This window comes from Salmo trutta, chromosome 17 (genome assembly GCF_901001165.1).
Source record: "Salmo trutta chromosome 17, fSalTru1.1, whole genome shotgun sequence".
Classification (NCBI taxonomy): domain Eukaryota; kingdom Metazoa; phylum Chordata; class Actinopteri; order Salmoniformes; family Salmonidae; genus Salmo; species Salmo trutta.
In genome coordinates this window covers 27060155-27081347 of record NC_042973.1, presented here as the reverse complement: position 1 = coordinate 27081347, position 21193 = coordinate 27060155, and the positions used below count along the sequence as shown (strand labels likewise).

Sequence of the window (21193 nt, the reverse complement as noted above, 5' to 3'; positions counted from 1 at the left end):
TCTTGCATTAGGAGGAACCCAGGGCCAACCGCACCAGCATATGGTCTCACAAGGCGTCTGAGGATCTCATCTCGGTACCTAATGGCAGTCAGGCTACCTCTGGCGAGCACATGGAGGGCTGTGCGGCCCCCCAAAGAAATGCCACCCCACACCATGACTGACCCACCGCCAAACCGGTCATGCTGGAGGATGTTGCAGGCAGCAGAACGTTCTCCACGGCGTCTCCAGACTGTCACGTCTGTCACATGTGCTCAGTGTGAACCTGCTTTCATCTGTGAAGAGCACAGGGCGCCAGTTGCGAATTTGCCAATCTTGGTGTTCTCTGGCAAATGCCAAACGTCCTGCACGTGTTGGGCTGTAAGCACAACCCCCACCTGTGGACATCGGGCCCTCATACCACCCTCATGGAGTCTGTTTCTGACCGTTTGAGCAGACACATGCACATTTGTGGCCTGCTGGAGGTCATTTTGCAGGGCTCTGGCAATGCTCCTCCTGCTCCTCCTTGCACAAAGGCGGAGGTAGCGGTCCTGCTTCTGGGTTGTTGCCCTCCTACGGCCTCCTCCACGTCTCCTGATGTACTGGCCTGTCTCCTGGTAGCGCCTCCATGCTCTGGACACTACGCTGACAGACACAGCGAACCTTCTTGCCACAGCTCGCATTGATGTGCCATCCTGGATGAGCTGCACTACCTGAGCCACTTGTGTGGGTTGTAGACTCCGTCTCATGCTACCACTAGAGTGAAAGCACCGCCAGCATTCAAAAGTGACCAAAACATCAGCCAGGAAGCATAGAAACTGAGAAGTGGTCTATGGTCACCACCTGCAGAACCACTCCTTTATTGGGGGTGTCTTGCTAATTGCCTATAATTCCCACCTGTTGTCTATTCCATTTGCACAACAGCATGTGAAATTTATTGTCAATCAGTGTTGCTTCCTAAGTGGACAGTCTGATTTCACAGAAGTCTGATTGACTTGGAGTTACATTGTGTTGTTTAAGTGTTCCCTTTATTTTTTTGAGCAGTGTATATGCATTTTGAAACCGCACTATGGATTTTATCCCTATAGCCAGAAAGGGGAGACAAGGGAAGCATAGAACTACAGAAATTAATCTGGCATTATATTCATTTTAAAAATAGATATTCTGCCGGTTAAAGCAACTGGGATATTAGACCGTCTTCTGAGGTCAGATTGAATTGATTTAAGCATTCTGTAAAAGTTTTGATGAAAATATGAATAATGTAATGTACGACTATACTGTTGTGGAAACATTGTTAGAATAATACACCATATTTGGTAATGATCCACAGCATCACATTGGGTTTAAATGTGGTGTATTACTCTGAATTTAACATGAACCATGTTTTTGCTTAATGAAGTTTGATGGCTGCCTGGTGCTTACTGCCTGTTTAAAACTTAGGATGCAATTTGAATACCAGCCTATTTCATTTTGGGTTAAATTTTTGCTCGGTTCACTCATTAGGGTCAGGTCAGGATCTCTGCTAAAGCACCATGGCTCTGCTTTGAATGTAACCAAACTAGCCAAACAAAAAGCTAGAGGTATTTACATATTCCACATGCTGATTTATGCAATGATTTTGCATTGTGTTTTTTTTTTCATTCTGTTGGCTGCTCCGGTGGGAACCATGTGACTTGTGCTAATGTCACTGGGTCCCAGAGAGACTGTGTTATTGTTGTGGATGGCTCAGACAGTATAGTCTACATGTCATGCTAATCCAACAGCGCCATCTCCATGACCAATTATGAAGCACCGACCAATAATAGCACGCTGACTAGCCTATAGCATCACATTTGGGGCTTTGCCATAAAGTCCTGAAAAATAATAGGCTGTATAGAAAAGCCTGTATTTTAGAACTACCCACATGTACTTTTGACTTTCTATAAATATATTGGACAGCTACAGTGCTCTTGAATAATTCAGTTGCTGTTTGTGTCTGGGCTTTGTTGTTTCTCCTAAGGGGAGGATGTTGGCATCAGTCTGTATGGAGCGTCTGCAGACGTGAATGTGAGGCTGGACAGGAACTCTGTCATAGTGGAGAAAACCTACATCTCCATGGCCAACCAACGCTCAGTCTCCATAGTGAACAGGAGTGATACTCTAGTTCACTATCAGTGGAAGAGCTTGGCCACTAAAGAGGAGGAAGAGCAGCAGAAGCTAAGGTGGGATGTCTGTTCATACTCATCTCCATGATGTACATAATATTAACATGATCAACACATCAACAGACATTGATTTCCTGTAAACAAACATCTGAAGTGACCCTTAGCTAATGGATCATCAGAAAAGCTTGAGGATCAGTCCAGATCAATGCTGTTTTATGTAGCCTGTTCAGATGCTCCTCTGTCCTCATCCCCCACTCTCTCTCTCTGTGTATCTCTGCTCTGCTCTAGGTTCTGTTCCGAACTGCAGCGGGAGGAGGAGGATGACATGGATCAGTTCCTGACAGAGTGTGACGCAGACCCCACTCTACGTGACCGTCTCTCCCTGCTCTCACGCACCTTCCAGGACCGACGCAGGCAGCTGAAGGAGGAACGGCTGTACTTCTCAGACAACTACATCACAGTGGAACCTCTGGTGTGTGATGTAGAGAGGGGGTAGAGGGAGGGGCATTTACTGTGTACTGATAGCAAATGTTTAGTAATATACTGTAAAGTACAATTTTCCTGTCATACAGGACTTTGTGCACGCACACAGTCAAACAAAAGATGAATTACATGATATAATCACTCCTGGTGATCCTCCTCTAGTAAACCTACAGTATGTGTTGAGTCACGAAGTGCAGTGCATTTCTCAAATATCATCATATTTTCTTATACAGCAGTAGCCATGCCTTCTTGCATGCCAAAATCCTCAATAATTGTTGGTTTGCATTGCAATGCCTAAGGAAACTTTATACACTAAATTAATGGATGCACTTTATTACACCACACCCTGTACTAGTATTCTGTACCTACCACTATAACCCAGTGTGGTGTCTGCAGCATAGGGCTTTGTTTTTCCATTGCCTGGCTCACACCTCCAGCCTCAGGTGACAGTGACAGATCTGGCTCTGTGGATTACTCAGCTGTGGTGGAAGACAAACCGCAGCCTTTAAAGCACATTTAAAATGCTCTGCTTATAATTCTGCCACTTAGCAGTGAGTCACTGCGCCACAGCAGCTATAGAAGTCCCATGAATATTCCTATATTTCATTTCATATTCTTCAACCCTATTTGTGTTTGTGGCAATGCACTTATGAGGGGCCATGTGTTCTTGTGTGTGTGAGAAGTATCAGTGTTCCCAAACTCTGGGAGACTGCCTGATGAGTCAGAGGCATGGCCACGTGGATCTGATTAGCCTCTAACCTGATTTCACCTGCTGTCTCTGAGTCTGACCAATGGGCTGAGACGCCCCTGGGGAGACAGCCACTCATTCTCTCATCCATCCTGACGAAACCCAACTCGCCCTAGGCATCTGTTAAGCACACTAGGTCCTAAGGGAACTCTCACAATCATTTGACCTTGATGCCTCACTGTCAGAGAGATGGAAAACAGAGGGGAAAACAAACTCAACCCCCCCCCAAAAGCAAGGCATCCAAAAAAGCCAAGCTTTCCAGGGACAAACTCTGCACCCAAATATTCTGTAAAGCACCTTGAAGAGGGGTGCTCCATCAGCACAGAGTGAGGCCCGAACCCCACCGTTACCCCAAGGCAAACTTGTCCTTCTGCTCTCCAGAGCTCTGCTGGTTATGATTGCATTAGTGTCTTTCTAACTAATAAGTGCTACATTCATGAGCACTCAGCTGCTTTTATTTTCCACTTGATGACTATCTATTTGACAGACACTATCATTTGGACAGAAGCTTTATACATATCTTTCATCAGTGTTGAGTTGTCTTTGCTCTTGCAGAATCACAAGTGTATAAGGGGAAGTATTATAATATATAATTTAAAATTATATATCAAAAGTATATAATTTAGCTACTCTACACTGTCTTGACACATTTGACACATGATGGACTGTACCACTTTCTCCTCCAGCAGGATTTCAGTAATCATGTTGCTACTGTAAGATGCACATTGTTTAAAGTTGCCTCTGTTGCCTTTGTGTTACTTGCAGGAGGGGGACATTTGGCCAAACACCACCTCAGAGGTCAACATCATTTTCAAACCACAGGAGGCAAAGATTTATCAACAGACGGTCTATTGCGACATCACAGGTGAAGTTTGATGCCATTAGATCAGAGAGAGGGCTCATGGATTTACTACAGTATTAACTAAGTTGTGTTTGATGTTACAAACAGAAGTATGATGAACAGAAATAAAATGGTGCATTTATGAGAAAGCCCCACCTTGGATTTGATCAAAAGTGACAAGGCCTGAAAATGTATTCTATTTATGCATTTTGTAAAAGGTGTTTTCTGGTATTATAGTCGAATCATATAGCCTACAAGCCATAAGGCAAAAAACGTGTTAGTTCACAATTATATTTCTATCCTCTCATACTGACAAAGCAGTTGTTGGTTGATTTGCATTTGGTATCCATCTATATTTCCGGTGCCGGAGGTCAGATTTCCATTAATTTCCATGACTGACAGAGTTTCATGGGCAGGTGGTGACCTCAATAACACAAGTCATAGAGAGTTGATTTTTGCCTAAAGGGCAATGTACAGTATGTCTAGATGTTTTCATTACACACCTGTGTTCTGCAGATGTGCTTGATTCATGCTCATTTGTTTACATATATTCAGTTTGTTTATTTAATTCCGTCTTTGTATTCTCTACCTTCGTGCTCTTCGTTATCCACATTAGGCCGTGAGTCTCGCCTACCACTACGGATAAAGGGGGAGGGGTTAGGCCCCAAATTACAATTCAACTTTGACCTCCTTGACATGGGTACCATCTTTATTGGCTCCAAACACAGCTATGAGGTACTTAACCTTAGTTAGGAGATGTACTAACAATATTAAACAAAGCTAAGACACAAATCTTTCTACACTTACACTAAATGAGAGTTACAGAGTTTTGTTTTACACCTTTGTTCCAGATTATCAGCCCTCCCAACAAATGAGACTCATAATGTGCAAGGTCCCAGCTGTTGGAGGTGCAGAAGAGTTAGACAGGAAATAGAGATGTACTAGAAATAACAGCACTGTGATTATCCCCTGTAATAAGATGTGTCTCACATCAAAATAAATCACATTATTGCTGCTGGTAGTCTGCAGATACCCATACTTTTGAGTAATTTAAGTATAATTGTTACAACTGTTAGTCTTATAATAGAACAGCACATGGCATGCTCTCTTTGAATTCACTGTTAGATTAATTATTTAAGGTATGCCTACCCAGTCAGCCCCTTTTGTTTTTAGGGCATTCATGGCAGCCTTGCTGTAAAACCCTGTGAAACTTGTTCCCACAGAACAAGACTGTTGGATCATGCATTGTTACCGTATTACTAGCTTTCCAAAGCCAGCAAACAAGTATAGATAAGACCATGGAATATACACTGCAGTCACAATACACATGAATTCTGATTAGGCTAAATAAAAAAGTGAGAATATGAACACACAGAAAACAGTGCTTGGTTAATCAAATTCTATATTTACATAGTTTGGTTTTCCCTACAAATGTCCCCTCTCCCTGTTTAAACCTGATTTGACTCCACTATCCATCCATGCATTCTCTTCTCAGGTGCTTCTGTCTAATAATGGGCTCATCGAGGCCACCTTCAAGCTGGTGCCTCCCAGCTCAGGGTTTGGCCAGTGTTTCTCCTTCAGCCCTACTGAGGGGATGGTTCCCCCTGGGGCCTGCCAAGCCATGGAGGTCTGCTTCTCCTCCAGCACCCTGGGGGTCTTCTCTGAGGAGTTCATCTTCACTGTGGGGGGAAACCCACAGCCTATCAGCCTCACGTTTAGGTAACACTCGCCCTATCACCCCTCTCATCCATCCCAGCACAGTTCTCAACCTCCTCATCATTGTCTTGTTAGGGTCTGTACAGTACATCACCACTGTAGTAGATAAAGCATTGGCGAGCATGTCCAGACTCATATATCAGCTGGGTGATGCTCATGAAACCAGCTTTAAACATGTCTGTAGCAAATTGAGTTACAAAACCATGAAGCATCTGCAAAAATCAACTATCATTCTAAAGACAAAGATGTCTAGTGTTTGGCAAATTGTCTAATTTGAAATTACATTTTACATTTTCACCAGAATTTAGAAAACCTTCACCCCAAATTCTCATTACCGAAATTTGTCCGGATGAAATTCTCAGATCATTTTATACAATTTTACATAACTTATTTGAATAAAACTAAAAATATGTAACGGATAATAAATGAGGGGTTATGCATTCTATGGAACATAATTAATGACGTGGAAGGTGTGTTCCACGACACGCTAGTGGAGTAGAACTGACCTTCCACGGAGTAGCATTATTTTCCATAGAGCCCCGAGTTGATTATCCCTTTTTTACAATGGCTATAATTGAACACATTTTCCATTTGCCGGTAGAAATGTGTTCAGCATTCACTGAAGTAGCTAGCAAGTTTACTAGATAGCTGCAGTAGTTTCCAAGGTAACCAAACAAACAAACCTGGCTTACCAAACCATCTGTCCTAGCTTGCCACGATGAAAATCGAATTCAACAATGCCAATAACGTTTTCAATTCGACTTTTTCTTTCAAAAGCAGCTCAAACACAGAACGTGTAAGAATGAACTATAGCCATTGCATTCTACTGACAAAATATACCATGTGTTATAGGGAAATAATTTACACTCTAGAATACCAATGCCATGGTATATGTTACTGTAGTTTAACCATATATCATAAAAATAGGACTAGATCTAAAGGAGTAGTCCTTAGATGAGCACAAGTTCAGTTAATTTATTTGCTTAAATGCCCTCAAAATTATGTTCTTATTCTCAAACACCCCCTTTACCCCACTGTGCCTTCTCATGACCAAAATGGCTAAAAAGCTCAAATTGGGAAAAAGTCAGAGAGCCATTACCTTACCAACATGGAGAGTATGAATGGGCTTAGTGATGTGGTCAATTGCCTGCTCACTCATTACAGCTGTCTCCTATTACTTGCAGATTAAGCTAAGGTCCTCTCATTGCCGAAACACAAATGTCTCATTACCGCGTAATTTTTAGGTCCGTTTCAGTAATGAGAACCTTCATTTCTGTATTGATTATATGCTAATTGTAATGTATAGTCAATGGGTGTGCTGTGCTGGTAACTTTATTTATTTACTAGGACCACATACCTATTGTATAGATTTTTTATAAAACAACAGTTATTTGACTAAGTAGGGTTTGTCAAGAAATATGGGATGTATAAACCCCATTTAACTTACTTTAAGCCACAATCTGCAATTTGTGTTTCAGCAAAGAGTAACCCCACTACTTAAAGAAGGATATGCCCCATTGTGACATGTGTACCTGTTTTCACACTTAAGTACACTGAGTGTACAAACATTAGGAACACCTACCTAATATTGAGTTGCACTCCCTTTTACCCTCAGAACAGCCTCAATTTGTTGGGGCATGGACTCTACAAAAGTGTTCTAAAGGGATGCTTGCCCATGTTGACTCCAATGCTTCCCACAGTTGTGTCAAGATGGTTAGATGTCCTTTGGGTGGTGGACCATTCTTGATACACACAGGAAACTGTTGAGTGTGAAAAACCCAGCAGCAACAAGTGTGAAAAACCCAGCAGCGTTGCAGTTTTTGCACACGCAAACCAGTGCGCCTGGCACCTACTACCATACCCCGTTCAAAGGCACTTAAATACACTGCTCAAAAAAATAAAGGGAACACTTAAACAACACAATGTAACTCCAAGTCAATCACACTTCTGTGAAATCAAACTGTCCACTTAGGAAGCAACACTGATTGACAATACATTTCACATGCTGTTGTGCAAATGGAATAGACAACAGGTGGAAATTATAGGCAATTAGCAAGACACCCCCAATAAAGGAGTGGTTCTGCAGGTGGTGACGACAGACCACTTCTCAGTTCTATGCTTCCTGGCTGATGTTTTGGTCACTTTTGAATGCTGGCGGTGCTTTCACTCTAGTGGTAGCATGAGACGGAGTCTACAACCCACACAAGTGGCTCAGGTAGTGCAGCTCATCCAGGATGGCATCAATGCGAGCTGTGGCAAGAAGGTTTGCTGTGTCTGTCAGCGTAGTGTCCAGAGCATGGAGGCGCTACCAGGAGACAGTACATCAGGAGACGTGGAGGAGGCCGTAGGAGGGCAACAACCCAGCAGCAGGACCGCTACCTCCGCCTTTGTGCAAGGAGGAGCAGGAGGAGCACTGCCAGAGCCCTGCAAAATGACCTCCAGCAGGCCACAAATGTGCATGTGTCTGCTCAAACGGTCAGAAACAGACTCCATGAGGGTGGTATGAGGGCCCGACGTCCACAGATGGGGGTTGTGCTTACAGCCCAACACCGTGCAGGACGTTTGGCATTTGCCAGAGAACACCAAGATTGGCAAAGTCGCCACTGGCGCCCTGTGCTCTTCACAGATGAAAGCAGGTTCACACTGAGCACATGTGACAGACGTGACAGAGTCTGGAGACGCCGTGGAGAACGTTCTGCTGCCTGCAACATCCTCCAGCATGACCGGTTTGGCGGTGGGTCAGTCATGGTGTGGGGTGGCATTTCTTTGGGGGGCCGCACAGCCCTCCATGTGCACGCCAGAGGTAGCCTGACTGCCATTAGGTACCGAGATGAGATCCTCAGACCCCTTGTGAGACCATATGCTGGTGCGGTTGGCCCTGGGTTCCTCCTAATGCAAGACAATGCTAGACCTCATGTGGCTGGAGTGTGTCAGCAGTTCCTGCAAGAGGAAGGCATTGATGCTATGGACTGGCCCGCCCGTTCCCCAGACCTGAATCCAATTGAGCACATCTGGGACATCATGTCTCGCTCCATCCACCAACGCCACGTTGCACCACAGACTGTCCAGGAGTTGGCGGATGCTTTAGTCCAGGTCTGGGAGGAGATCCCTCAGGAGACCATCCACCACCTCATCAGGAGCATGCCCAGGCGTTGTAGGGAGGTCATACAGGCACGTGGAGGCCACACACACTACTGAGCCTCATTTTGACTTGTTTTAAGGACATTACATCAAAGTTGGATCAGCCTGTAGTGTGGTTTTCAACTTTAATTTTGAGTGTGACTCCAAATCCAGACCTCCATGGGTTGATAAATTGGATTTCCATTGATTATTTTTGTGTGATTTTGTTTGTTGTTGTTTGATATCCCAAGAAAAATGTTGGTCCATATCTCACGTATTTACAGTAGGTACTTTATAGGCATATTGTGTTATGCTTTTTGCCCATAGGAACCCATTCAATACAGAAATATATATAAAATTCCTTACAACCATAAATATCCACGTACTAATACACCAATATTACCTGTAAAGACCTTGGATATTTTTTTTTGTCACTTTGTTACGTTTTAGTCTACTTTTGACTTTTGAAAATACTGTATGTGCATGTACTTACATTACTTATACTGAAATAAGGGGTATTTTAGTAAATTGCATTAAGATCAGGGATTTTAGTATTATGCAAGTCATTTGGGATTAACAAATGGCACACTTTGATGATTTGTTGGCTTACTGAATCTCTGAAAAAGATCAGTAAAATTTTGCTAAACTATGCAACACTCATTATCAAAACATGTAGTCTCATCTCCGAAACCTGCTTATCATTACCGTAATGCACCAATATTTAGGAAATATTAAGAAAGATGTAACTTTAATTTAGCAATTTTGGCTTAATCGCATAGTGTGTTTTTGTTCTTTATCCAAATATGTGAGCATAAATAAAATGCATACATAAGTGATTATGACAAAAAAATATTCTAAAAAGGTTATGTGTTAAGGTAAAATGGTAAAATACATAATATCTGATCAAAAAACATAATAATAATAATTATTAAATAAATAACTACAGATCCTAATCTCAGTGGTCCAAGAGGAAATTTCATGAAAAATGACAGTTTCGTGAGAATGACCCAGCAATACTTTTTTGAAACTACTTTTCTGAAAAATATGACCTACATTAATCCAACGAATGCTTTGTCTCCTGAATGCTTGAATACTTGCTCTCCCTGACTTACACGTTTGATTAGCACATTTGTATACTCTAGGTTTGAGTAAATGACTCCCTTAAGGTTGTGTTTAAATTACAGAATTACCCTTCCACACTGTCATCCAAGAAATTGACTGATCTTGTTTTTTTCTTCAGTTGCTCTATACTTGCCCAACCCAGTGTAATTATTATGCATTGCCCAGTGACCTTCATGCTTGCTGGTCAACACAAATGTATTCTGTATTTCCTGGCTTTTTTATCTCTTGTAGGGGTTGCGTAATAGGCCCCACTTTTCACTTCAGCGTTTCAGAGCTCAACTTTGGGGATGTGTCCTTCGGTGAGTTAAACTATGGTTTGTTTTTCATTAATCCTCATTGATGATGCCTGTTACTCACGCTAGATGCTTGTGTTAGGCTTGGGGGCAGATTTATCAAACAGTGCATTTGAGACACACTGATAATACCTTCTGCTTTGTATTTACAGTATAAAGCACAAGCATAGCAATGAATGACAAATGCAAATAAACAACCATTACTGCAAGTCTACGAAATAGATGTAGCCCACAATATACACTGAGTGTACAAAACATTAGGAACACCTTCCTAATATTGAGTTGCACCTCCTTTTGCCCTCAGAACAGCTTCAATTAATCAGTTAGGGACTCTCTAAAAGGTGTCAAAAGCGTTCTACAGGTATACTGGCCCATGTTGACGCCAATGCTTCCCATAGTTGTGTCAAGTTAGCTGGATGCCCTTTGGATGGTGGACCATTCTTGATACACACAGGAAACCTTTGAGCGTGAAAAACCCAGCAGCGTAGCAGTTCTTGACACACTCAAACCGGTGTGCCTGGCACCTACTACCATGCCCTGTTCAAAGGTACTTAAATCTTTTGTCTTGCCCATTCACCTTCTGAATGGCACACATGCACAATCCATGTCTCAATTGTCTCAAGGCTTAAAAATCCTTCTTTAGCCTGTCTCCTCCCCTTCATCTACACTGATTGAAGTGGATTTAACAAGTGACATCAATAAAGGATCAAAGCTTTCACCTGGATTCACCTGGTCAGTCTATGTCATGGAAAGAACAGGTGTCCCTAATTTTTTCTACACTCAGTGTATAATTAACCAATAAGGCCCAAGGGGGTGTGGTATATGGCCAATATACCACGGGGTATATTGGCCATATAAGGGCTGTTTTTACTAAGGGCTGTTTTTACACACGACGCAACGCGGAGTGCTAGGACATAGCCCTTAACTGTGGTATATCGGCCATATATCACAAACCCTCGAGGTGCGTTATTGCTATTATAAACTGGTTACCAACGTAAAAATAAATGTTTTGCCATGGTGGTATATGGTCTGATATACTATGGCTTTCAGCCAATCAGCATTCAGGGCTCTAACCACCCAGTTTATAATTGGCAATGTGTATTGTTTTGCAGTAATAGTCCCATACAAACAGTATTGGCACACTATACCTTCTTGCAACATTTACTGCACACATTTACTCCCACTCCTCACTGCAAAGTTGTCATTTTGGATCTCCTAAAATAGGCCTTACTCACTATTTGACCCTTCCAAAAATTGCAGGCCTATCTCTCCTACATTTTTATGGTCCACTTAATACTCTGCCTGCAATGCATCATGCATGTGCATGGCTTACAAATGGCTTACTGTAGAATGAGACTAACACTATCAGCCACGGTAGAATGCACATTTTTCTTGTGATCAATAACAGCAAAGGTCTTCGCAGACATAATATTTAAGTATGCTATGACACTTTTTTAATCTCAGTGGTTATTTTTGTGCCCATTTTCCCCACACAAACCATACATTTTAAAACCTTACAGATAAATCAAAGTCTTGATTATGAGTTGCCCTGTGGCATTGCAGCTGTATATCAGATAACAGTGTTTGGAATTATCTCTGCACTAACCCTTAGAACTGTGACATTGCTTGCTCTGTGTTTCATTCCTTATCCCTCCTATCCTCCAGGTTTCCCGCACACACTGACCTGCAGTTTGAACAATACTTCTCTGGTTCCTATCAACTTTGGGCTGAGGGTTCCAGGGGATGGCAGTGGCCCTCCCAGCATCACCAGTGTCTCCCAGGTGTCAGATCTGAGTAGGACAGAGTGGAGCTCCAGTACTGTACCAGACCGGCCCATTGAGTTCACCCTGACACCCAACTCAGGAACCGTGCGTCCTCAGGGACTGGTTGACATCCAGGTGTGTTAAAGGAGCAGGGAGCATTACCAGAAAGTAATCAAACATTATTCCAATGAAAATGTGCTTATGTACTCACTGTAGAAGAGTACCATTTAATTATGTTATTAATTGTGGTGCTGTTGGGTCATGCTGAGTCAGCTAGCTTTCCAATTAGTGCTAAAGTGTATGCTGTAGGTTTTTCATTTGAGATTTAGAATAAACTAATCATTCGATTAATTACCCCTAATCGAAACGGATTTAATCAATGATAGCCCCTGAGGGGGGCAGACCGTAATTATAATCATCCTGTTGAGAAGTTGAATATAAAAAAAATCTGTTACAGATAAATCCCTGGGGAAGCTGCCTTTCTCCTTGTGGCTCTGCAGAGCTCTGATTATTACATCAGCCTGCTCTGGCTGCCTTTTGTTACTGAGTGTCATACGCTGGTCTTTTCCTATCAATGGGAGACTGTTTGGTCTTTTCCCATCACTTTTAGCTGTCAGCAGCCCTGCAGTGGGCGTATCAGGGAATCTGTGCAGCTGTCTTCGGTGCTTTGTATAGGGTGTCTCCTGTCTGCTGCCCTCCCTTTGGCTGTCTGCAGCACGCTGCTCTGCTCTCCAGCCTAGTGACAGCACTGTGGCACTCCGGGGCTCTAATGAGATCTCTTACAAGACCAGAATAATGTATGTAGAAGAGGTCAGGGGAAGTCAAATGTGCTGGAGGGAGATAATCTTCATCACCTAGACCAGGAAATGGGCCCTGGCTAACCTTTCAAAGTATAGGAAGTTACTCATGGATTGACCATGCGGTCTACTCTACTTCCTCTGATGAAAGTAGCTTAGTAGGGTTCTACTGTATGTAATATAGGCTATGTCAAGAAGTGTAAAGAAAAAACTAAAGGAACATGATTGCAAATGATTGCAAATTAAAAAAGTAGTGTAAACTGTAAATATATTTTCAGGGTTCTCCCCCAGATTTTTGAAGAAGGTGGTGCTGCTGAGTACGGCCGGGGGAAGGCCCATAGGGCGGAAGTTTATGAACACCTGTAACTGCCATTTCCTGCCATCTAGAGCAAAAAGTGGTCTTATATGATAACACATAAGTACTTCTTTTTTTTTACAAGGTGGAGCAGCGCCTCTCTTACATTCTTTTGGGAGAACCCTGATTTGCCAAACAAGCACAGTAGAGGTACCATGGTTATGTCATGGTTATGTTTGTTTGTTTAACCAGTATGTCTGCTGTGTACCTACATCTGTAGGTGACCCTGTGCTCCAACAGTGTGCAGCGCTACAGCCTGGCTCTAGTAGTGGACGTACAAGGGGTTGGGGAGGATGTGCTGGCCCTACCCATCAATGCCAGGTTAGAGTTCTAGATCCAGGGTCAAACACACCTCTTAGCTACAATAATGTCCTGATTTATGATCAGGGGGGGGGAACTCCTCATTCGGAGCAGATGATTAATAGTCCTTTCATTCATTTCAATGTCAGAGACCCCTTATAGAAAACTACTTCATAACCTCAACACATCAATGTGGAGCTGTAAGCACATAGGGATAATTGTTCTACTGTGCATGCCAATATGTGTGTAACCTAAAAGGTGAGTGGTGTATTAAGCTTGGGTAAATGTCTGTGTCCGTAGGTGTGTCATACCAAATGTTCTTCTGGATACCCCAGTACTACAGTTCCAGAGATGTTTCCTGAGTTACCCTTACGAGCAGTCAGTGAAGCTTACTAATGACAGTGACCTGCCTGCATGCTATGGCCTTCTGTTCCAGGTTAGATTTGAAGTGTTACTGTTTTTTTATAGTGTTTCAGTGTCTCTGACTTTCTGGTCTCTCCACCATCCATTTGTCTTTGCTCTACGCTTGGCTTCCCTTGATCACTGCCAAGGGGCCATTCTATTGTCTTTGACAGACAAGTTTATCAGGCCACTTACTCTCTGGGTGTTTCAGTGCTTCAGGCATTTCTCTAACACTGTGTCTGTGGTCCCTCTCTCCAGGAGTATGAGGAGTACCCGTCTCTGCTCTACTCCAGTGCCCACCCACGAGGGGTCATTCAGCCCCACAGTGCTGTGGACATCCCCCTGGCTCTGCGGGCTAAGACTGTTGGCAGGCTTCAACAAACTGCACAGATTGCTATATTTGGGAAGAAGGAGCCTCCTTTGGTGAGATTATGTCTGTGCTAGTGTGTGTGTGTGTGTGTGTGTGTGTGTGTGTGTGTGTGTGTGTGTGTGTGTGTGTGTGTGTGTGTGTGTAGCCTTGCATTTATACCCCTGGTCCCTCTAATTTCTTGTAATTCCATAGAACCTGCTCCTGTCCTGCATTGGGGAGGGTCCGGTAGTCCATGTGATGACCACAGAGGTGGCCTTTGGCAGCATACCAGTTCTGACCGATGTCTCCAGAACACTGCAGCTCTCAAACCAGTCCCCGATACCAGCACGGTTTGTGGCTCAAATGGTGGGTCAAACTTAACAAGGGTAAATTCTCTCTCCCTTTAACCGTTGGCTCTGTTTCCCTCTGCTCATTTTCTGTTACATGCTGCCTCTGATTCATTTCTAACCTAATTCAGTGTGTAATTAATGAGTTAATTGGTTCAATGCTTTGTTAGCTTTCTGGATATCAGGCTGCCAGTGCAATCTAATCCCAATAGCAACTCATCAGACTTTTACATTTGCTCCATGGCCCTTCCTTTATTACCGTGTTACATCTGTCCTCCTAAATCTTCATAGTCTTCAAATTCGAAACATAACAATCATAATTTCATCGTCTTCAATTAATTAATTCTGCAGACTTTTTGCGATAGATGGGGCTTTGTTTACTCTCGCCCTAAGATTTTTTACACAGTAATGTGGGTTTGTTCTATTACACATACTGTACATTGTGTTACTAATGAATCCACTGAGTATAGTGTTTGCTCTGTCTCTATTTCTGTTTGATGCCTCTTTTTTTGATTGGTACCCTGCTATGCTGGGGCCTTCTAGTACTGCAGTCTACACACACACACACACACACACACACACACACACACACACACACACACACACACACACACACACACACACACACACACACACACACACACACACACACACACACACACAGACACACGGTATCTTGGATTGCGCTTAAATCCTTAAAGTGCAGTGCTGTGGAAATGCGCAAACCCTCTTTTCTCCTCCAAGGCTAAAGAGCTGTGTGTTAATAAGGCAGGAGTTTTTACAAAGCAAATTCAAGCATCAATCGTTGGTAATTCTTCCAGAATTATATTAGAGTCGATCGATAGCATGGCAAAGAGCCAGCCTACTGGGCACAGACGTCAGTTCACCATCTAGTTTTGATTTACATTTGGTTGAGTTGTCAACTAGTGTGAATCCAACGTGAAATCAACAAAAAATGTCACCATGTCATTGGATTTAGATGAAAAGTTGGGTGAAAAGAAATACGAAATTCCTTTACATTGATAACTTTTTAAAAACCGATCTGTTTTCCGTGTTCATTCAATGTCATCACATTGAATGTATTTGTTAAAATAACATGGAAACAACATTGATTCAACCAGTCTTTGCCCAGTGGGAAGTAATACTGGATCGCAAAAGAATGTGAAAGATTTAAAAACAAAGCATACATTCTATTTGTACTTTGTCATTAGTATATTCTAGACTTTTCATGATGCTGTTCAATTTACTGAGTTTTGCAGTGGTTTCCATAGGTAGCCCAATTCTGATCTTTTCCCCAATCACATTAGATCTTTCACATCAGATCTTTTTCAGAGCTGATCTGCTTGGTCAAAATACCAATTAGTGAAAAAAAGATCAGAATTGGGCTGCCTGTGTAAACGCAGCATTTGACATGCCATGGTTCAAAACAATCAATTTTATTAAACCTCTCTAATGCAAGTCTGATCTGATTGTTGAAATTTCAGCTGGGTTGTTCTTCACTCAGTTCCCCCTCTCACCGAAGACACCCCTCCATGATCACCTTTGTATCGACCGGCAGCTCATCTCTCACTAGCTCTCTGCCACATAAAGCCTGAGAAAGTGAACTATGACGCTCAGGCTGTGTTTACACAGGCAGCCTAATTCTGATGTTTCTTTCACTAATCATATCAGCTCTGAAAAACATCTGATGCGATTGGTCAAAAGACTAATTAGTGGAAAAAAGATCAGATGACTCCAGAATTCACACAACGCTCACATGGATGGTTAGCGTGTGTCTTCTATGTGAGGTGTAGTGGATCATTGTCTCAAGGGCAGTTTACTCCCCTTTCTCTGCAGGTCTATCTGTAATGAGCTGACATGCCACTTTGAACTGCAAGTGAATATGAAATACAATGTAGTGTACGCTCTTAGATAAAAAGGTGCTATGTAGAACCTTAAAGGGTTCTTCGGCTGTCCCCATAGGAGAACCCTTTGAATACAATTTTTGGTTGCAGGTGTTCCATGTCCAATCCTTTCTACAGAGGGTTCAACATGAAACCCAAAACGGTTCTACCTGGAACCAAAAATGGTTCTCCTATGGGGGTAGCTGAAGAACCTGTTTGGAACCATTTTTTGTGGGTTCCAAAAGAGTGTAGAGAGTCTATTCGAATATATTCATTATGACTAGACATCTTCCTAAAAATGTACCCTCATTCTGTCTTACAGGCTGGCAGAATATGTTTATGTCTGAATGATCGGTTGGTTCTACATGACTGCTAGTAACATTAAGATCTTCTGTCGCCAGCAGACCATGCTCTGTTCAATAAGGTCTCCTCCACACTCGAACACACACTGAAACTCCAATTAAATCCAATGCATTGCACAATGTCAGTGTAAGGAAGTTGCATGTTGTAAAAGTGAGTATTACTGCCCTTGCTTATCTAGTTTGTAGACTAGCGAGTTTGTTAGATAAGATAAGCCCCCTGCAAACACTGAGCTCATTCAGGTTCTTTGGTTGGTTGCTTTTCAAAAGCAAACGTCATGATGGCAGTCAATTGTGATGATTCTGCTTAGTCCATGGAAGCATCCAGACAGTTGGATGAGGCCTCCAGTGTGGTGGTGAAATAAAGCATCATCTATCAGAATCCCAGAGCTGGATTCAGTCGGAATATCCCAATTAAAGCATTATGTGTATCAATCAGGATGCTGCTGCATGGAGAATTGATTTTAGTCCTCTTTCAGCTAATAGCTAAGATATAGAGAGCTGCTGGTGCACTTTGGGCTTATCTCCTGATGTGAACAAGGCTGAAGATGTGGTTGTAGAGAAGATTAATGTGTCTTCTTTTTAGATTAGTTCCTTATTGAATGTAAATTCATTCAAATCGATCAGAAATCTGGAATGGAGCAGAATAGGATGGGGAAAGTAGGTTTCTCAGCTTTTTTTCTTTAGATGAAACACATTTTCAGATAAAGATCCAATTCTCAAACTGAATTAGAAGGAAGACTATTAGTGAAAAACAAGCATAGCGGGGTGATCCTTGTATCTATATCAACACAGCTTTTGGGCCGTTGATCTGATTAAACCTCAGCCTGTCTGTTATTGTTTCAATTAGCAGCTTCACATTCTCTGTAAAACTGATAGACGAGTGAGCTTCCCCACTCCAGCCTTCCTCTGCCTCCACCAGGCTCCCAAGAGGCCCACAGATAAGACAGTATAAGTTGGGAAGAGACTGGAGGGAGCCCGGACTTGCTATTACTACATGGCCTCTCATTGTAAAACACTGCATGGCTCTAGAGCCAGATAAGGTTCTGCTAAAGGTGTCAAATTGCTTCTTGTGTGCTGCCCTCGTTTTATTTCTCAATCTAAAGCACTCAGACCCTCTGTAAGAATGGGCCAATAATAGAGTTTAATAGAACATACAGTGAGGGAAAAAAGTATTTGATCCCCTGCTGATTTTGTACGTTTGCCCACTGACAAAGAAATGATCAGTCTATAATTTTAATGGTAGGTTTATTTGAACAGTGAGAGACAGAATAACAACCAAAAAATCCAGAAAAACGCATGTCAAAAATGTTATCAAATGATTTGCATTTTAATGAGGGAAATAATATTTGACCCCTCTGCAAAACATGACAGTACTTGGTGGCAAAGCCCTTGTTGGCAATCACAGAGGTCAGACGTTTCTTGTAGTTGGCCACCAGGTTTTCACACATCTCAGGAGGGATTTTGTCCCACTCCTCTTTGCAGATCTTCTCCAAGTCATTAAGGTTTCGAGGTTGACGTTTGGCAACTCGAACCTTCAGCTCCCTCCACAGATTTTCTATGGGATTAAGGTCTGGAGACTGGCTAGGCCACTCCAGGACCTTAATGTGCTTCTTCTTGAGCCACTCCTTTGTTGCCTTGGCCGTGTGTTTTGGGTCATTGTCATGCTGGAATACCCATCCACGACCCATTTTCAATGCCCTGGCTGAGGGAAGGAGGTTCTCACCCACGATTTGACGGTACATGGCCCTGTCCATCGTCCCTTTGATGCGGTGAAGTTGTCTTGTCCCCTTAGCAGAAAAACACCCCCAAAGCATAATGTTTCCACCTCCATGTTTGACGGTGGGGATGGTGTTCTTGGGGTCATAGGCAGCATTCCTCCTCCTCCAAACACGGCGAGTTGAGTTGATGCCAAAGAGCTCCATTTTGGTCTCATCTGACCACAACACTTTCACCCAGTTGTCCTCACTTCAGACGGGCATGTATATGTGCTTTCTTGAGCAGGGGGACCTTGCGGGCGCTGCAGGATTTCAGTCCTTCACGGCGTAGTGTGTTACCAATTGTTTTCTTGGTGACTATGGTCCCAGCTGCCGTGAGATCATTGACAAGATCCTCCCTTGTAGTTCTGGGCTGATTCCTCACCGTTCTCATGATCATTGCAACTCCACGAGGTGAGATCTTGCATGGAGCCCCAGGCCGAGGGAGATTGACAGTTCTTTTGTGTTTCTTCCATTTGCAAATAATCGCATCAACTGTTGTCACCTTCTCACCAAGCTGCTTGGCGATGGTCTTGTAGCCCATTCCAGCCTTGTGTAGGTCTACAATCTTGTCCCTGACATCCTTGGAGAGGTCTTTGGTCATGGCCATAGTGGAGAGTTTGGAATCTGATTGATTGATTGTTTCTGTGGACAGGTGTTTTTTATACAGTTAACAAACTGAGATTAGGAGCAATCCCTTTAAGAGTGTGCTCCTAATCTCAGCTCGTTACCTGTATAAAAGACACCTGGGAGCCAGAAATCTTTCTGATTGAGAGGGGGTCAAATACTTATTTCTCTCATTAAAATGCAAATAAATTTATAAAAATGTTTACGTGTTTTTCTGGATTTTTTGGTTGTTATTCTGTCTCTCACTGTTCAAATAAACCTACCATTAAAATTATAGACTGATCACTTCTTTGTCAGTGGGCAAACGTACAAAATCAGCAGGGGATCAAATACTCTTTTTCCCTCACTGTATGATCTCTATTCATAAAAGGGTTCAATGTCTGTTGTTGCCTTTGGCTAACCTCATGGATGTTTGGCTAACCTGAGGATGTTTAATCAAAATTACAAACATACTCTTACAAAGCCCCTCAGTGAATCTATCGTGCATCTGTTTTGGCTCACTGCATACTTTATACGGTATGGTACGTGATTATTTTTCTATTACCACCTCAAATGTTAGAACTTATGTAACAGAAGTCCACTGTATTTTTCCAGGTGCGCAGCAGGTCCCTGTGGCGGGTGGAGCCAAGTGAGGGAGAAGTTCCACCCCAGGGGAAGCTAGAGCTGAGGCTAGTGGCTCACCTGGATGACACCCTGCATTTCCAGGACAAGCTGCACCTGTCCATCCAGAATAGTGAAACACACACCATCCCTCTCTCTGCTACTGGCAAGGGCACTACTATTGTCACCAACCGCCCTTTTGCCCCCAGTCTGGACTTGGGAGCCCATTTCAGGTAGGCATAGCTACGACTGACTGAAAGTGCATACGTTTACATATTCAATCAAGTCAGTCATTCAAATCCTTTTTATTCTTTCCCCCTGAAACCTTGTCTTCTGTCCTCTCATCCCCAGCTCTGGTCCATGTCAGTACCATTTTAGAGTGACCAACCGAGGTCGCCGCTCCCACCAGCTGTACTGGACAACGGAGGGGTACCCCCAGTTTCGCCGAAGAGTTCCCCCACCCGCCAACACCACCAGGGAGGGAAAGGGTCGCAGCTCCCTGGTACCCCCACCTGTAGATGGGCCAGTCTTCAGCCTGCACCCCATGCGTATGGAGCTGGCCCCGGGACACACTGCCGACATGGTGCTGGAGGGCTCCTCTGACTCTCCCAAGGTGGGAACATGAGACAATGGTGGTAACACTCCTCTGTCAGACACAACCTAGATATTCAGTTGAGATCTAGAAACATACACACTCCCTCAAAATACACATACGGTATGCTTCTCAATGAAAATCTATGCGGATCGTGCATTGTGTGTTAGGGAAAAAATGCATTGGAGTCGACATTGACGACAATGGTCTACCTCAACACCTAAAGTTGTTGAACTTTGTATAAATTATTGAATTTTCTTCCCAAGACCTACTATGTTTCACCATATTATACCTTGATGAACTCCAGTTTGGTCAGCCTAACCAGTTCCATTTAGTGGAGCATTACCAGTGTTTGATGATAGTAATCACAGCTGGTTATTAACATTTGATAACATTTGAACAAACATGTGAAATACAGTCAGTGCACTCTTAGCTAGCATATTAGATCATGACACAGGGTGTTCAAGGTTGAATTCTACAGAGATAAAGGTGTAGAATCTTCCCAAAGTAACACTGCACAGGCCTGGGTGTTGACTTCCTCTCTGGGGTATTACTGGGATGCCTATTGATTGAAAGAAGGAGAGGGAAAGAAGCAAGAACCAGAGATAAGCCCACGCCA

The 21193-nt window shown here is 43.0% G+C and overlaps 1 protein-coding gene across 3 annotated transcripts in view; it reads left to right on the top strand.

The window, feature by feature from the left end:
* The window catches only part of hydin (HYDIN axonemal central pair apparatus protein), an 85349-nt gene that overhangs the window by 27997 nt on the left and 36159 nt on the right, over positions 1-21193 (top strand). For all 3 annotated transcript variants that reach the window (XM_029696349.1, XM_029696348.1, XM_029696351.1), the window contains exons 8-20: positions 1976-2177; positions 2409-2592; positions 4117-4216; positions 4809-4927; positions 5688-5911; positions 10382-10449; positions 12109-12341; positions 13579-13679; positions 13959-14094; positions 14319-14483; positions 14623-14775; positions 19977-20215; positions 20334-20595. In XM_029696349.1, the coding sequence (XP_029552209.1) occupies positions 1976-2177; positions 2409-2592; positions 4117-4216; positions 4809-4927; positions 5688-5911; positions 10382-10449; positions 12109-12341; positions 13579-13679; positions 13959-14094; positions 14319-14483; positions 14623-14775; positions 19977-20215; positions 20334-20595 (2186 nt within the window). The remainder of the gene's footprint in view (positions 1-1975; positions 2178-2408; positions 2593-4116; positions 4217-4808; positions 4928-5687; positions 5912-10381; positions 10450-12108; positions 12342-13578; positions 13680-13958; positions 14095-14318; positions 14484-14622; positions 14776-19976; positions 20216-20333; positions 20596-21193) is intronic.